Here is a 16,418-nt window from a genome sequence, read left to right on the forward strand (position 1 = left end):
AAATGAGTACCTGAAAAATGGACAATTTCCCCTCCACTGAAAAAAGCTTTCAAGTATGAGTGGGAACACAAAAAGCAATTATATTATTCAAGAGAGACTTACAATATTGTATAAGCCCTATTAAACTCAGTGGCAATGATTTACAGTAAGAAAAAAAAGATACAGAACAACAAAGAAGAAGCAAAGGTAAATCTTTATTTTATGAGCACAGTGATTTTGTAAGCTTTATGTGACTTAAAAGCTGTCCTGCTGATCTGTCAGTACTTTATAACCCAATTTACTGTATGTTGAGGATTTTATGAGAGCATGGTACTTATCCTTACAAAGCAAATTTTTGTAATCTGACCTTCAGGCAATTTTTGTTCTTGCTCCTGGTGATGTAAAGCCGAGGTTACTCTTCTGACTTCACTTCTTCAGAGTTCCTATCAGACGGAGAGGGAGACAGCTGGCCTCATGTGCTGTAGTGCACTAGAAAAGGGAAAAAAAATGATCTGTTTCTGATGAGAAGCTATGAAATGCTCTGGCTCAGCACTGTCCTCTCAGAAGCAAATACAAATCCATGTGTTGTTTCTAATAGGAAATTTGTTGAGCTTCACAGCGTGTGCCTTGCTGTTGCTAAAGGAGGAAAACCAGGGCCAAGGTGGGGTTGTTCGTATAAACAGCCCGCAGACAGTGAAAGGATGTTATTGCATTGGTTCAGATGGGAGAGGCAGCAGCAGTTGTGAAGGAAACCATGCACTGATAATTCAACTTCATTTTCCCAACCAACATCTCCTAGTCCTGTTTTGGTCAGAAGCCTCCCTCATTTTATGCATGCATGCCTGCAGAAGTCCAGCACAGGTGAGAACAGCATGTGGCTTGCAAATACCCACTTGTTCTACAGTTGCCACTGCACCTACACATCTGTTACACCTATTTTTTAAAAACAAGATAATGATAAATACAAAAAGCCAAAGCCCCAGTATGAATCTGGCGAAAGAAAATCAGGTGTGAAGAGAATGAGGAGCTCAGACTTGAGGTGTGTTCTGCACAAGCCTTTGTGTGAGGCAGTATAATAGTGGTTGTCCTTTAGGGAACAGGAGGGATGGCGTCACTGCTGGGCACAGATACCAGATTTCACAACATTGTGTAATCCAATCCCCAAAATGGCCATTGAAAGTAAATGAATAAACCAATAATAATAATATAAAATCCACCTCATTAAAAATTATGTGTAATTCCTGTATATATATGTGGGAGACAGCCAGAAGCAAGTAGCAGGAAAGCTTCACCCTTGGAAAACACAAACATTTAAAAAAAACAGTAGATCTGATCAGTACTCCATATAAATAGACATGCAAATCCATCCAAGCTGGATAAAGCATCCTGAAGAACTGTTTCTATCACCAGTGGAGTCAGAAGTCCTTTCCTGCAGGAGTCTGAGAGGGGCCAAGCATGCAAAGTGCTCTTGGAGAAGTCCCCAGGGAAACCTAGCCTCCAGAGAGGCCCCATGGTGCCTCCTCTTCCTCCTCCTCCTCTTTTGATAGTCTCTGGGACACTGAGCTCTCATCTCCACAGATCTCAATTCACCTCTTGCAGTAGGATTGCTGTCAGCTGTACAGAGGACACAAGGGCAGCATCTGACCCCGCTGTGACACGCAGCCCCAAATCGGGTAATGCCTCTTCCAGAAAAGCCCTGAGGACTTTGGATATTCATTTAAATCCATCTCTGATTCAGAAGTTTTCCGAAGGATTTGAAAGCAACAGCTGGGTGAAGACTTAATAGTCTGCACAAGATATTCTGAAAAAGATGCACAAGATACTCTGAAGTGGTACTATGAGTAAAAGCCCTTCCACCAAAGCTGAGGGACCTGGCAGATGCCAAGCAGTAGAAGCTGCTTCCTTGACCCGTTTAACCAGTGCTAGACTCATAATAAGAAAGAAAAGATACCAGATTTAAACAAATATGTGGAAGCTCAACACTTCTGTGTTCAACACTGGGCTTTAGTAAAATAAAATAAAAAAAAACAAAAGAACTTGAAGTCTGAGTTCTCCCTGTGGAGTCTGGCAGCATGATGAATATGGAGGAGCAGACCAGTAGGAAGAACCCAGCAGCAAGCTGTGTTGTTAGACCCCGTCAGTGAGCTTAGCATTTTGGCAGGGGGAAGATGTATGCTTAGCGTATTTACTTAGCATCATGGGAAAATAATATGGAAGAGAGAGGCCTGCATCTCTGCTGACATGGCAAGTCAGGGGAAACCCCACCAGCACCAAGAGGCCGGGGAGGGGGAACCAGAGTAGACCTTCCTCCAGTCCCTTCTTGTAAGAGCCCAGACTCTGGATTTGATTCTGTTGCTGCTGGTACCAGCAGAATTTTACTGAAAGACAGAATACAACCAAAAAAAGGCAAATATCAGCATCTATGTTTTAGGATTTGTTTTTTTGTTTGTTTGTTTTGGTGGGTATGAGAAGAAACGAAGTATGCTGAGGTAGGTGGAGGTGGATGAGACATGGTGGTGGAGCAGTAGGAAAGGGAGCCGTCTTCCTCTGATGTTTACGGTAAAAGAAGGAGAGAACATACGCTGATATTTTGATTTTTAAGGGCAAATGATGATACTGATGGACAACAAATGCACAAATGCTGCAAAGCAGAAACAGATTCAGTGGGAACTTTTCAGGCACATGGACTATTGAGCATGAAGTCAGAGATGCCATCTGCTGTTCAGGTGATGCATAAGCCATATGCAGAACGAGAATTTAGGATACTGATGAAAGTTTTGCTTTGTTCTTCGTGCTGGTTTTAGGCTTCTTCTGCAAACATGTGCAGGCTGCTGGGCTGGGTGCCTTTCTGATCTTAGCCATTCTGCTTTGTCCTTGAGGGAGTTAAAATCTGCACACCTATACACATATGCACACATATTCTTCAAGCACCCTGACCTGCTGTAGGTGTTCCTGTTCAGTGCAGGGGAGTTGGACTAAGTGGCCTTTAAAGGTCCCTTCTAACTCTTAACAGTTCTGCGATCTGATGGTTGTATGTACATAAAAGTTTTGTGTATACATATGTTTGTGTATGTTTCTAAGTGAGTGTGCATATTACATACCTTAAGCATTGTATGGGAACTGCTGAATCACGGCCTGAACCTCTGATTCTGAGGCAAGCAATGAGTCAACCACGGGAGCACAGGTGAAGGCAATTCACCTGTGCTGCCAGAAGGGGTGGAGCCTGGCTCCACCTCTCCTAGACCCATTTAAGAGCTGACTGCCAGTGGGGAAGGATCTCTTCTGGAGATCCCCTCCTTTGGAGTTTTACAGTGAGTCCAGGATACAGGTAAGCATTCTATCTATTCTCTTTTGTGTAATAACCTGCTTAGCCAAACTCTCTGGTATATTTCATAATTATAACATCTGTACATTCATTTAATATACAGACATATACATAAACTTATAGTATAGTACATGGTAAGCTTTGTATAGCCCATAGGAAGCTCAGCTGCTCTCTCAAACAGGCCAGCTTTATCACTATCACTTGTTATGTTGAGCAAGCAGGTGACCATCGAAAATAATGTAGTGCTGAAAGTTCTGAAGGACTTGTTTACCAACCTTCATGTTCTCCAACTCTTGTCTGTTAAGCTTGAAGGAGTAGTGAATCCACATCTGTGAAATGCAGCATTACATGCAAAGTGCAGGACAGGCAACTTTTGCGGTGAGGGACATTTTGGGGACTGAGTAACACAGAGCCTGCTGCGCTGCAATAAATGGGCGGCTATGGAATAGATTGGGCAGCTGAAGGATGGGGAAAGGTCAGTCTTGGAAAGAAAGATTCACATTTGGATGCGATTTGATGTGGCTTTGCCTCCAAACAGGACAGTGCACATGCTACTATGTAGAATGAAATCAAAGAATTACAGCATCATTTGAGTTGGAAGGGACCCTTAAAAGTCATCTAGTACAACTCCCCTGCAATGAACAGGGATGTCTACAGCAGATCAGGGTGGAACTTCCACTGCCTGGTAGGTCAAAGCTTCTTCCAGAAGCCCTCAACTCTTGAATATTTCAGATGCTGCACAAATGTGAGCAAGTAAAATGAGGACGCCAGAAGCATTTATGTGGCAAGGGGAGAAATGTATTCTGTGTACTACCTGCAGTCAGGTGGCCACTGGTCATGACTTGTAGAGCATATTCAAGCTGTTCGTTATCACAGAATGAAAAGATGATTTGGGGGAGCTTCAGACTGGACCTACAATGACACACTCTTCTTCTTCCCAAGTATAGTTTTAAAGCAGTCTTTAGCAAAGCTTTTAGCAGGCTTCCAGAATTGACTCAGTACAACACACACAGATTTGTTGATGTCTGCATCACAGGCAGTTGCCATAATCAGTATATGAATTAACAGTGCTCCTCCAGACAACTGCATCATTGTTATCCTGGGGCCATCTGGACTGAATCCTCCATATCTAACCTGAAGTCATCTACAAGCCTACAGATTCTTTCTCCTGATGCAACTGTGTTAAAAGTGTTGCCCATGGACCTGTTGCACACACAGGTGACAGCTCGTGTGTGACCCAGAGGTGCCTTCCCAGAGCTGGTGACTGCAGTGTGCTCACCACACACCTGAAAAGCCAGCAGTCCTACACATTCCTCTGTCCTGAATGCTACAGGTAATGACAACACCATATGACAACTGAACTTCTTGAAATCCTTCTAAATACATTTTTTTATATACCTTTATATATTTTTATGTGTTCTTAAAACCAAGCAAGTTCTTGGTAGTAAGTAACTTCATCGTATTTCTACCCTTCCTCTTCAGATGTATGTGCAGTCTACTTTTGTTCACAGTTAAGACATGATTATTACAGGGACAAGAAGCATACTCTGCCCTGCATGTCATTTGACAAGTATCAGAGGAATCTGAAGATGTTATGATTTGCCTTGCTGGTGCTTAACAGAGCCTAAATACTGATAGGAAGAGCGTTGGATGCAGCAGACAGGTTCTTGACCAGGCACTTCAGGCTCATCATCTCAAAGCCAAGTAAAGATAACGCAAAGTTTTTCCTGTCTCCATGCTCCATTCTGTTCCCATAACAGCAGACACTTCTAACCAAATTTGAGTAAATAATAGCTGGGATCTGACATGCAAATAATTCACAGAAACAAAATTACAGAAATCTGTCACCAGGTTTTAACAGATATGAGTGGATCGGGTGCTGTCAGTGTTCCTGTCCAATGGTGCCCTGGCGAAACTTTCTCTGCGTTGCTCATATTGATGGCCTACAGTGATAACCAAAAGCCCCACCAGCTGGTATTTGGACTGCTACCTGCTCTTTGGGTGCTTATCTCTCCTGCTTCACCTTAACTACCCATGGACCATGGAGACCAGTGAGAGGAAAGCATAGAAAACGGAGAGGTCTTCGGTAGAGGGATGTGTTCATCAGCAGTGTTTTCCTCCAAGATGACTTCGCTGTTGTCTGGTTATGTTAATGGTGGAGCACACAAGGCTCTGCATGGGCACCTGGCAGTAACATGCTGACACAGGTCCTTGGGATGAGGACAAAGAGTTAAATGGGGCCCTTCAGCTTCAACAGGATGGGAAATCCTCTGTGTGTGCTCCTAAAGCCCATTTTTCCCTCTCACATGTGCTCTTGTGCTCTGTGTCTGTTTTGGCTGCCTTGCAAGCTGCTTTGTCATTCTGTCACCAGGTGTGAAGCAAAGATTAAGGGTTTTTTTGTTGTTGTTCTTTTGATGGAGTGTCTGGACAATGTGAATCTGCTTCTGCCAAGATACTGCAAGTACTGCAGTGACAGAAAGGATAACCTATCAGAAAGAGTGGGAAGGAAAGGTGATGATCACTACTGCATCATGGCACTTCTTTCTGCCAAATGGGCAGCACCAGCGTCAGCAGTCCCACAGAACCAAGTTTGCATTTTTTGCAGGTTCTGGGCATTGCAGTGTTGTTAGCCTGCCTGCTGCTTCAGCAGTAAGGCCTCCTCCTCATCTCTAAGGAAACCAACGCATCTCAGCTTCAGTGGCTGGCTCAGTGCCCACATACTCCTTGGGGCTCCCTATGCTCAGTCTCACATATCATATCCCCTATCTCTGACTGCACTGCACTGCTCATTTGTAGCATTCAGTACTTCTGCAGATTGCATCTCAAGTCCAAAAGGTTGTGACTCCACCAACCTGCAAAAAAGCTATCTGAGGAAACACAAGTTCAGTTTTATTTATGGAATATGAGTTCTGTTAAGGTTCTGTGAAGAAATACAGCTAAAAATTACACACACACACGTGTATATACACACAGATATCAGTCTTTTTCTATACCTGCTTCTATCTGCAGGTGTTCAGTTGTAAATCCCACTGACTTTAATAGTGGAGGACAGGCCCATGCATCCCAATGAGCTTTAGGACTGGAAGCATGACTGGAGCTGTGCAGGGCTGGGTGGGAGCACAGCAAGGTCTGTCCAGCCCACAGATGTGCTGGGCTGGCTGCTCTCAGTGGAGGACTCGGGCTGGGCTGTGCCTTGTACTCATCAGCACTGCAACACGCTGTCATTTTGTGCTGCAGAGGACAGCTAAATGATCTGATGCTCTTTTGATACCTACCCATGTAGCAGCAAAAAACTTGATTTAGAGACGTGGGAACAGTTGCACCAGTAGACGATGCTAGCGATTCCTTCCAAACAGCATTGTGGAAGTTTTTTTGTTTGATACTGAGGAGTCTTTCATAAACTCTGTTTTGGTCAATACTACAAATTGCAGTGAAGTGGTTTTTGCCTCTGTCCGTGGCACTAATCTCAGTCTTTGTCCCACTCCAGCTAATAGGCTGCATTATTGGCAGACAAGGCAGTAAGATAAATGAAATCAGGCAGATGTCAGGAGCGCAGATCAAGATTGCTAATGCCACAGAAGGCTCTGCAGAACGACAAGTTACAATCACAGGATCCCCCGCAAACATCAGCTTAGCACAGTACCTCATAAACGCAAGGTAAGTTGACTTTGTAAGTGATAATGCTTCCTCAGGATTGCTCTGACTGCTCTCCTACAAATCTCTGTCCTGGCTAGATCCAGAAACTTGCTTTGTAGTGTCCATTCTGATTAGTACTATTTGATTCCCAAAGAGTTGTGAAGCCTGTATTATTAGAAGTTGTGTTTACTGTTGGTTTATGTGGAAAGCAGCTTAATATGGTGCAAATTCAGGTACATTTTGAATGACAAAAGATTAAAAAAAAAAAAAAAATCTGAATATTCACAATTGCATCCATCTTAAAATATAGGTGGATTAAAAATGGCAATTATAACTTCTTCAGAAGGAAATACTTTTCACAGATGTTTTACTGTCCTAAATGGCAAATATAATGAAACAGATTGCAAACCAGATTTAATTTACTAGCTGGAAATTGCCACTCGGAGTTGATATTGAACTGACATGTGGTTGCTAAAAAGGCACAGGATTTATTTTTTCAGAGACAGCACCACAAATTTGTAAAAAGCTTTCCCTAATGAGACAGAATGAGACTATCTGCTTTGCCACTTCTCAGCACCAGGATTAATGACAGGACTGCTGTTTAGCTAAGCCACTGAGACAGCTTAAGTCTCTGTCAAGTTTGATCTGATTATTTAGAAATACATTAACGTTGATACCGCTTTTATTTGCTGTTACGCTGAGAAGAAAGTGAAGTGGGTATGGTGCTGTCTCACAGAGCTAATTGTAAATCGTGGTTCAAGGCAACAAATGTAAGGAGTAGCTATATGTACTTTATTGCTTTGGGGTTTGGTTTTTATTTTGTGGTGTTTATTTTATTTTCTAAAAATACTGCGATACAAATTGAGTGCTGTGTTTAATTATGTTTGCTGTTAAGGTAGAAGAAAATTATGTCATTTATATACAGAGCTGTAGTCATGGTAGGTCTCTGGGTTCCTCTATGGTCCAACCCCCTTTACACCTCAGTTCTGCACTGCAACAACTGCAGACATTGTAATGAAGGAACAGAATGTTTGTGCAGCTCTGTATTACAGCAAACAAAACTATTACTTTTCATAGTTCAATTTGGAAAGTTTCCTAGAGAAAGACGCATTTAGGAGTGGCGTCATGAAGCCTAAGATAAGGTGTTTCCAAACGCCTGAATCAACCTACAGTTCTTTTGATTTATATTCTTTATAGCAAATATAAGTCACTTCCGTAAGCCCTGTAATCAAATAAAAATGTGTTCCCTCCTTTAACCCTTAAGGATATGTTCTTCTCTTGGTGTTCAGGGATTCCCCACACATCGAGACGAGAATAGACCCCTTCATTTTTAGTTGCACAAACACCATATGGCATGCACCTGGATCTCAGAAGATAACAATTTAAGATCTTCAAGACAGCTAAAGCATGCAAATAAAATAATGCACTTATTTATGGAGTTGCAGTGAGCTGCTCACCAGAGACAGAAACTCTAGTGAACAAACCTCTTTGACTCACTTTAGAAAAGCCTGTGAACTCTCACAATTCTGTTTAATTACTGCTTAACAAATCTTTTGATGGAATGAGATATATATGGGGTCTTTTAAGATACTTTTGCAAAGAAGAAAACTTCTCAGCAGTCATATTCATGGATGCTCTATCTATACCCTGTGAAACCAGAAAGTATTTTCTTCCTGTTGGCTTTCTAGAAAGTCATTTGTTACCATCATCTACAATAAACCATCATATATTATTATGTACCATATGTTGAAACTGTATTTAGATGAAGCGACTTCATTTGTAAATGAAGACTCTTAAAGTAATGTATAATAAATTAAGTTCTAAGGTGACATAGGACATGAAGGTGGCTTTTTCATTTAACAAGTTACATTCCTCCAGATTTCTCTTCTCGCAAGAGAAATGCCTGCCCAGTGAGGTGCCACCGCAGCCAAAGCACTGGCCAGCAGTACAGTTAACAAGATATAGTTTGAGATGTCAAAAAAAAAAAAAATATATATATATATATATAATATATATATTATATAAAATAATAAATAAAAGCCATATAAGCATTCAGGGTAAGATGGACTTTTCTTTTTACTCTTTCCCCCCAAAATCTGACATTCTCATAGATTTGGTTTCCAGGGACAGTATTTCTGCATAGATAATGTCTCACAGTAGCATGGGATGTGAAAAACCTATCCAATGTATTCCTCTAACTGTGTGTATTCTTAAGCTACTCTCCAGCCAAAGTTGCCATCTATATAGCAATTTATCAGGTTGTTTTAGGAATATTATTGCAATCTGGTGTTGAATGTGTACATAAGATTAAGTACTCTAAATTACAGATATATAAGTACATTGATACACTATCAAGACAGAGATTTAAATCTTTCTGAAGTATTGTTTTCGTTCTTTGTTGACTATCCAAGGGTTGAACTCTGTATTAGCAGAATTTGTCCCAGCTTGTTTGCAGTAGAAATGTCTTTTTTTCTTGTAAAATCTTCTGTCTCTTAACTGGTAACCGTTGTAGTAACTGGATTTTCATTATCCAATTACATCTTCTAGCTTTTATTAAGAATGAACCACAGCTTAGGTTTCCTATGTAATATTTGACTTTGGGGTGTAAGTGACCTGTAGCCAGCAGCACTTTCTTCTTGTTGAAGAGCAGTTTCCTGAAGATGTTTTTCACTTCCGTTTTGATGAAAGAGTCATTCACAGAACAGAACCAACAAAGGCAATCTCGAGCTTTATTCCTTCTGTACGCTAGTCGGGCAATGCAAGACGTGGCCTTCAATGTATGTATTTGTAAGTGTAGCTCTTCAAAGTGGAAAATTGGCATAATGAAATTCTGTATTGAGTCTGCTCATCAGCTTCCTTATTCGATTCTGTTGTGTGTATAACCAATTTGGGAAACTTCAGCTGTCGTAAGATAGCTGAAAGACAACCTGATGTACTTTCACCTCACTCGTTACCACCAGAAATAAAGGTGAAGTAATGCCAATTAGTGCTTTTGTTGTACCTGTGCAAGTACACCAGGCAGGGAGTGTGGGTGTCTCAAGACCAGTGCTAAGACTGTGAGATCTGTTCTCTGTGTAGGTGCAGGACAGTGCGCTCAGCCTCAAATTCTGTCCATGCATCAGTAGAAATTCTTTATGTTTAAATACAAGACAGGCAAATTCAAACACTGAGTACAGCATTTTCTTTCTGTATGTCTCCCTCCCAAAATCACACTAATTTAGAATTGTAGAAAAAAAACTGCATAAACAACTAAGGCATCACCATATAACTCCTACACGGAGTTGGATTGGGTTCACCATTTCAGTGCTAAAAATAATCATTCTTGATATAAATTCCACTGTGGAAGTAGATTGCAAGCAGCACTTCTGCCAGTGCAAGGATGCTGTTCTCCCTGTGATTCTATTGTTAAGGTTAGGAGAAGAGGTGCTCATCCCTGGGGCAGATAAACATCACAGAACAGAGGGCAAGAAAACCAAAGTGTTACATTCCGCAAGCAGGTCTGCATTTCAGGCATTGCTTTCCTCCCTCCCAAGCCATCAGATGAGATATGTTTTCTAACTTCCCAGCAAAAGTACCTGATGAACTAGTATCACATGAGCCCTTTTCTTTTGAGTGGAGGAGTGCTGTACTCAAAAGTTTCCCTCTCCTCCACTCTTCTTTCTCCAGCTCAGATCAGAATTAGGTATCCTTTAACCTCACCTTTAGCAGCAGTGCTTTGGGAAGCTATAGTCCAACATTACTTCCTGTTTAGCGATCGTTTATTGCTTTTGTGCTTACCATCACACTGCAAGGGGTCATGCCTTCTGGTTGTTACTTTCTCTGGCCAGGAGCAGACCAGGGGCTGTTTCTCACAGCTGCACACAAATCTCAAATGAGAAAATGCAAGGTTATCCCATGCCTTGCATAGGGCAACCATTCCTCTCTGCTACTCAGGTGAGGAGCTGGGCTACTGCTGCTGTCTGACCCCCCTTGGCTGGGAAGTTTCCCCTAGATGCGATGAGACTTGATAATAGGTGACAAGTACCCTGCCAGGCAGCTCTCCTTGTGGTGGCTCACTCTGCTGCCACATGTATAATGGGAGCCTGTCATGATTTGCTAACCCGTAGTCCCATTTATGTTAAGCATTAATACTTACCAGGTGGTTACATGCAAAATGCATACCGAAATTAGCATTTCCAGATTGTTTGCTGACCCCAAAGCACAGTGCACAAGCTGTTAACAGACACATATCAAAGTAAGGATTTAACTAGGTAAACATTTTGTTATGCAAAAGAAACAAACGAAATAAAAAAAAAAACAATGTGCCCTTGGAATTGCTATATTTCAACATGTAAAAAAAGTGGAGAAAAGCCTAAGCACACAGGCCTTCTGGCCTTCCAGTGAGTGGACTGACTTATGGTGAAATGAATGTTGTTTGATACCTACATGCTCCAAAGAGCCGTTCTCTTCCTTGGAGTAAGAGGTTGGGTCACTCTGAATTGCCTTGTGCTCTCTGGGTCTGTGTGATAATGTTTATGTTATGTTGTATCAATGTAGTACTTTGTCTGTCAGCTGTTGGGTGATGTTAACTGTAATCGTTGTGATGAGCTCAGAATGGATACCACTGCTGTGGAAGCCAAGGTGTTGTTTGTTCCAGTTTTCCTTTTTTTTTTCTAATTTCCTTATAATTAGATTGCATAAATATTTTGTTGTGATTTGAAAGAAGAAGAAAAAAAAAAAGTCCAGGGGAAGTACAATCCTAAGTGAACATACTGTCTGATCAGGTTTGTTTTATATGAAAAATGCACACTGACCTCACAGGGAACTAAATGAGACTAACTTTGTGAAACAAGAACTTGACACCTTACACGGGAAGAGCAAACCATTGCTTAACTGCCTCTCATCCTAACAAAATGACCAAGGGTACTATTTCTGCCACAAAATTGACCAATTGAAAAAATTACCAAAACCCCCCGTGTCCCATTTTCAAAAATACTGTAAGATTTTGGAAAGCGAAATTCACTACATCAGTGCTGGGGAGTAAACTTCATAGTTCTTTTAAGTTTACTTTTAAGTTCTGTTTTTTCCATCTTTTTGCCATTACCTGCATTCCTTATATTTCTTTTCTCATGTGTAAAATAAACTAGCCAAACCCTCAACCCTTTTTTTCTTTCCGAAAGAACTTACTTTAGAGTCTCAGTAACGTTTTCACCATCAAGTCATGAAAAACCCTTTTGTTATTTCTCTTCTTTAACACATAACATGTTCCTCCTTTGACCCTCATTTTCCCTTTTTTCTCTTTCTTCCCCTCTCCCTCCCACTCCTCCGATCCCTCGCCCACCGATCTAACCCCCGCCCGTTCATGGTTGCTCTCCCCCCTCCTTCCATCTGTCCATCCCTCCCTCCCCACCCCACCGCCCTGGCTGGACCCTCCCAACCTGTTTGTTCCTCTTCCTCTCTTCGTTTGCAGCTTAGAGATGGCTAAAGTCAGCACCCAGACCGCTTCCGTCACGACCCCTGTTGACCTCAACATGAACCTCTCTCAGTCTGCCACCCCTACCTCCACCCCCACCTCCATGGCCGTGCTGGCGGCCGCCTCCGCCGTTACCGTCAGTACCCCCCCTCCCCTACCAACTCTGCCAACCACCCACTATGCCGTTCCTGTCTCCAGTCTGCTTGGCATGAAAACTGTCCCACTCCTGGCACTAAATGCCGCGGCTGCCGCGGGGGCCACGGGGAATTTGTCCGCTTACACTGCCAAAATTCCTTCGACGAGCGGGGTTAAGAAATCTGACCGCCAGAAGTTTGCTCCATATTGAAGGGATGAGACACAATGCAAGCTCTGCCAGCTCTACCAAGAGTCTGTGGTAGATCCTAGTAATCAAGGAAACAATATGGCATCTTTTTCTTTTCTGTTAAGTTGCTAGTGTTAATGTTGCCACCTCCAACCGTCTTCCACTTGCCATAACGACTAACACCCAGGCGCCCGGCAGCAACTAGTTCCAACAGCTGCGCGGGGCCCTGAAGGCCCCATCATCCCCCTGCCCACAGGGGCAGCAAGCCACGCTTTTGGGGCTGAGACAAACCTGTGAACGATTGGAAGACAACGAGGAAAAAAATACAGTAGGGCCCTATGCTTTTCTTAGAAATTTTCTCTGGTTCAGGGAACCGTAATTTGGAGAAATGAATTCAGGAAGGGAATTTTTTTTTTCTCTTTGACATGTGACTCTTCCAAATTACCAGTAATTGCTCCTGTAGCTGCTTGAGAGCAGGTACACACCAGCCCTCTGCCACCCCCCTTCCTACAGGCCCAAAGTGCAGTCCCATGCCACGCACCATCCAGGCCCAGCATACATGCTGCAGAACTTGCTGAAACCAGCAGAATAAATCCCATGACCTTAAGGGGTGCATACACGTTGTTCAACCGAAGTTTTGTTCAATTTTTCCGTAGATTTCTGTAAAACATGAATCCCTACTTAGCTCACTGCTAATAAGGTCTTCAAATCGCATTGTAGTTATCATGGAATGGTTTGGGTTGGAAGGGACCTGTAAGCTCATCCAGTTCCAACCCCCTGCTATAGGCAGGAACACCTCCCTCCAGACCAAGTTGCTCAAAGCCCCATCCAGCCTGGCCTTCAATGCTTCTAGGGAGGAGGCATCCACAACCTCAGTGGGCAACCTGTTCCAGTGTCTCACCACACTCACAGTAAAGTATTTCTCTCTAATATCTAATTTAAATTTACCCTCTGCCAGTTTAAAGCCATTTCCCCTCAACCTGTAGCCGTGCATCTAGTGCACGTCAAATGACATTCAAAGGTTGCTGCCTAGATAGATAGCATTCCTTTGCAAGAATTACATCCAGATTATTTAAGTCAGAAGCCCAATTGCAGCCAAGTTGAAGAGAGCTGGGTGATGTAATGGCTGGTTGCTAGCTGTTGGAACTAGTTTTTAACTGCATTTTCTGTTTGTCCATCCACCTTCTTTTTAATTTCTGCTGCATAACTCAGTAATGCAATATTGTTTTCCTCACCACTTCCGAATCCAGAATCCCATTAGCCCGCCACGTTCATCCACTTTGCACTCCTTGGACACAAAGCTTTAACAATTGAACTGTATTCAGTGCATTTTAATATAAACTAAAAACACAGTGCAAATGCAATACTTTTTAAAACATGGTATTTCAAAGTGTGTTACTATTATTGTATAGGGCTAAGTACTATTTCAGCATTTTGTGTCATTTCTGTATTTTGTGGGCTTTTCTTCACCTTTAGTACCTTTGCACTAAGTTGTGTCACTGTAACCGTTTGTAGTATTGCCACTGTTACAGGTTGCACTTATCCAGATGGGGTTTTTGGTTGTTTGAGTTGTGTTGGGTTTTTGGTGGGTTTTTTTTTGGTTGGATTTTTTGTTTTCTTTTTTTTTTTTTCGTTTGTATATAATTGAAAATAATGTCAAGGTACCTCAGCTACTTCACAGCTCTAGAAAAACGCTGTAAAATTGTTCTGAACTATTGTAACTGTTCCAATAACTGACATTTGAAAAAAAAACAAAACCAACACAACCTGTGTGAGAAAACTTGCCTGCATTGAAATGCTGTTCTATGCTGGTTGTACTCAAGTGTTATTTTTTTAATAGTGAGAAGATTTTTTTTTTCTTTTTTTTTTTCCTCTTTTTTTTTGCATTTTTTTTTTTCCTCATTTTTGTTCCTACATTTTAGGCTGTCTTCAGAAGTTACTGGCCTGGGGGCTCTGTAATGTATCTCATCCTGCCCTAGTGCATTAGCCACCAGACAGGACTTTTCCAAAGCCCCATGAGACAATGCTTTTATGGACTAACCTACAGAGGAGTTTCTGCCATTTCTAACTTTCTTATTATTCTGAGACATCAAAAGAAAATACTTCTTTTACTCTTTAAGCAACTGTGCTTCCTAACTCTTGTGTTGCTCCAGTTTTAACACTGTTGTGGGTCATAACATAAAGCAAAGCAAAGCAATTTTCGAGGATTAATTTCCATCGATGTTCATGCTTTGGCTAATCTGTATAAAAGCATGGGCTGTTAGTGTTCTAAAAATCACTGTATTCAGCTAGAGACTTGACAGTAAATTAAATGAGACGTTTTTATAAATAAATTTTTTTCCTGATTTAAAAAAGACGTGGTAGCTTTGTGCATACAACTGTTGTGTTGTTTAAACTTTGTTCTTTGTAACCAAGTTGCTAATTTGTCATTTGAGAAACACTATTTTATGGATTGTCAAACTAAAATCATAGACAAATTGCTTGTTTTCATTAATGATTAAAGGTTTCATATCATCACGCTTCAGGTCCCAGTGCTCATTGGGAAAAAGTGTAACAACTGTGCAATACTGGCAATACTAGAAAGTGCACTAGCACTTTTGTCCTCAGGAATGACAATTCTGCACATGATTAGATAGATCCAGACTGTGTCATTAGCATGGCAAGCAGTATTTTCTGCTCTCCTTCTTTTAACAAAGCTGCTCCTGAAGTACTTTTCACACAGCACAGAAAAGACAGAATTGGCTTCTTGCTACAAGAAGCCACTTCTTTGTATATCTCTCATGTGTTTTCCTATGCTTATTTTAAGCTCAGATATTTGGGAAAATAACAAAAGAACAAAATTGGGTACTGTGCACAGCGTTGTTAAAGCTTTTCATTTTTTCCTATTCCCAGTAGCAGTGTCTAGTGACGGGGCTTCCTAGGAGCACCCTTCACCAGTCAGGAAAAGAGGCCAGCAGCTGGGTGGTGCATTACAATTTGCATAATTAAAAAGGAGGAATGGAGTACTGGCCCACAGCCTTTCCCAGCCTGCCCTGAAATACTTCATGCGCCATTCACCTCCTTCTAAGGATCTGCTGAAGCACTGTAGAAACAGCCTCAAGTTTTCTGTTCACACAGAAAGATGGGCTGGCTCCAAGTTGTTGCTGCATGCAGCACTTTTGCTGCGTTCTTGCCACCTCTCCTTTTTAGGGCCTTAGTAGTCCTTTCAAATTTACCGCTTTATGCTGTGCAACCAAAGTTTCTGGCAGTGTGAGTAGCATCCTTAGTGATATGAGTCTAATTCTACAGCCAGCATCGTCACTCTAAAATATACACTTACGTCTTTGTACTTACCTTGGGGTTCCCTTCATGGCCCTCGCTGGGTACCTGTGCAGTATAATGCTCTTGTTTGCATTGAAAAATAGGGTGCAAAGAGCTGCAATGGATCTGGGTCTTGATTCTGAGCCAGGAACTGTGATATATCCAAGATGTGCATATAGACCTGGAAATCAGAAAAGTTAACAGCTTTTTCAGTAAGATGCAGAAAAAGGGCAGTCTACAGAGGAAGATTACAGAATGCTTCATTGCATCCCAGCAAGCAGGAAGCATGACTCAGTGTTCAATTAGCTATTCCAAATCCTAGGCTGCTGAATAAAATTCTATGTATGTTATTACTTCTCAAAATTTAAGTTCTTACTCTTCAAGACAGTGCTGAAGCTGCTTTT

The 16,418-nt window shown here is 41.8% G+C and overlaps 1 protein-coding gene across 13 annotated transcripts in view; it reads left to right on the forward strand.

Annotated features, from left to right (window-relative positions):
• LOC100547566 (poly(rC)-binding protein 3-like) overlaps window positions 1–15,228 on the forward strand; it is a 472,557-nt gene extending 457,329 nt beyond the window's left edge. For 11 of the 13 annotated variants that reach the window (XM_085220561.1, XM_085220562.1, XM_085220559.1 and 8 more), the window contains 2 exons: window positions 6,792–6,961; window positions 12,390–15,228. In XM_085220561.1, the coding sequence (XP_085076687.1) occupies window positions 6,792–6,961; window positions 12,390–12,738 (519 nt within the window). In that variant the 3' untranslated portion in view covers window positions 12,739–15,228. Of the gene's footprint in view, window positions 1–6,791; window positions 6,962–8,229; window positions 9,481–12,389 lie in introns of those variants that run through there. The other 2 variants (XM_010708596.4, XM_085220570.1) reach the window with 1 other exon arrangement.
• Window positions 15,229–16,418: the final 1,190 nt, after the last annotated feature.

The sequence above is a fragment of the Meleagris gallopavo genome, chromosome 3 (genome assembly GCF_905368555.1).
Source record: "Meleagris gallopavo chromosome 3, MGAL_WU_HG_1.1, whole genome shotgun sequence".
Lineage (NCBI taxonomy): Eukaryota > Metazoa > Chordata > Aves > Galliformes > Phasianidae > Meleagris > Meleagris gallopavo.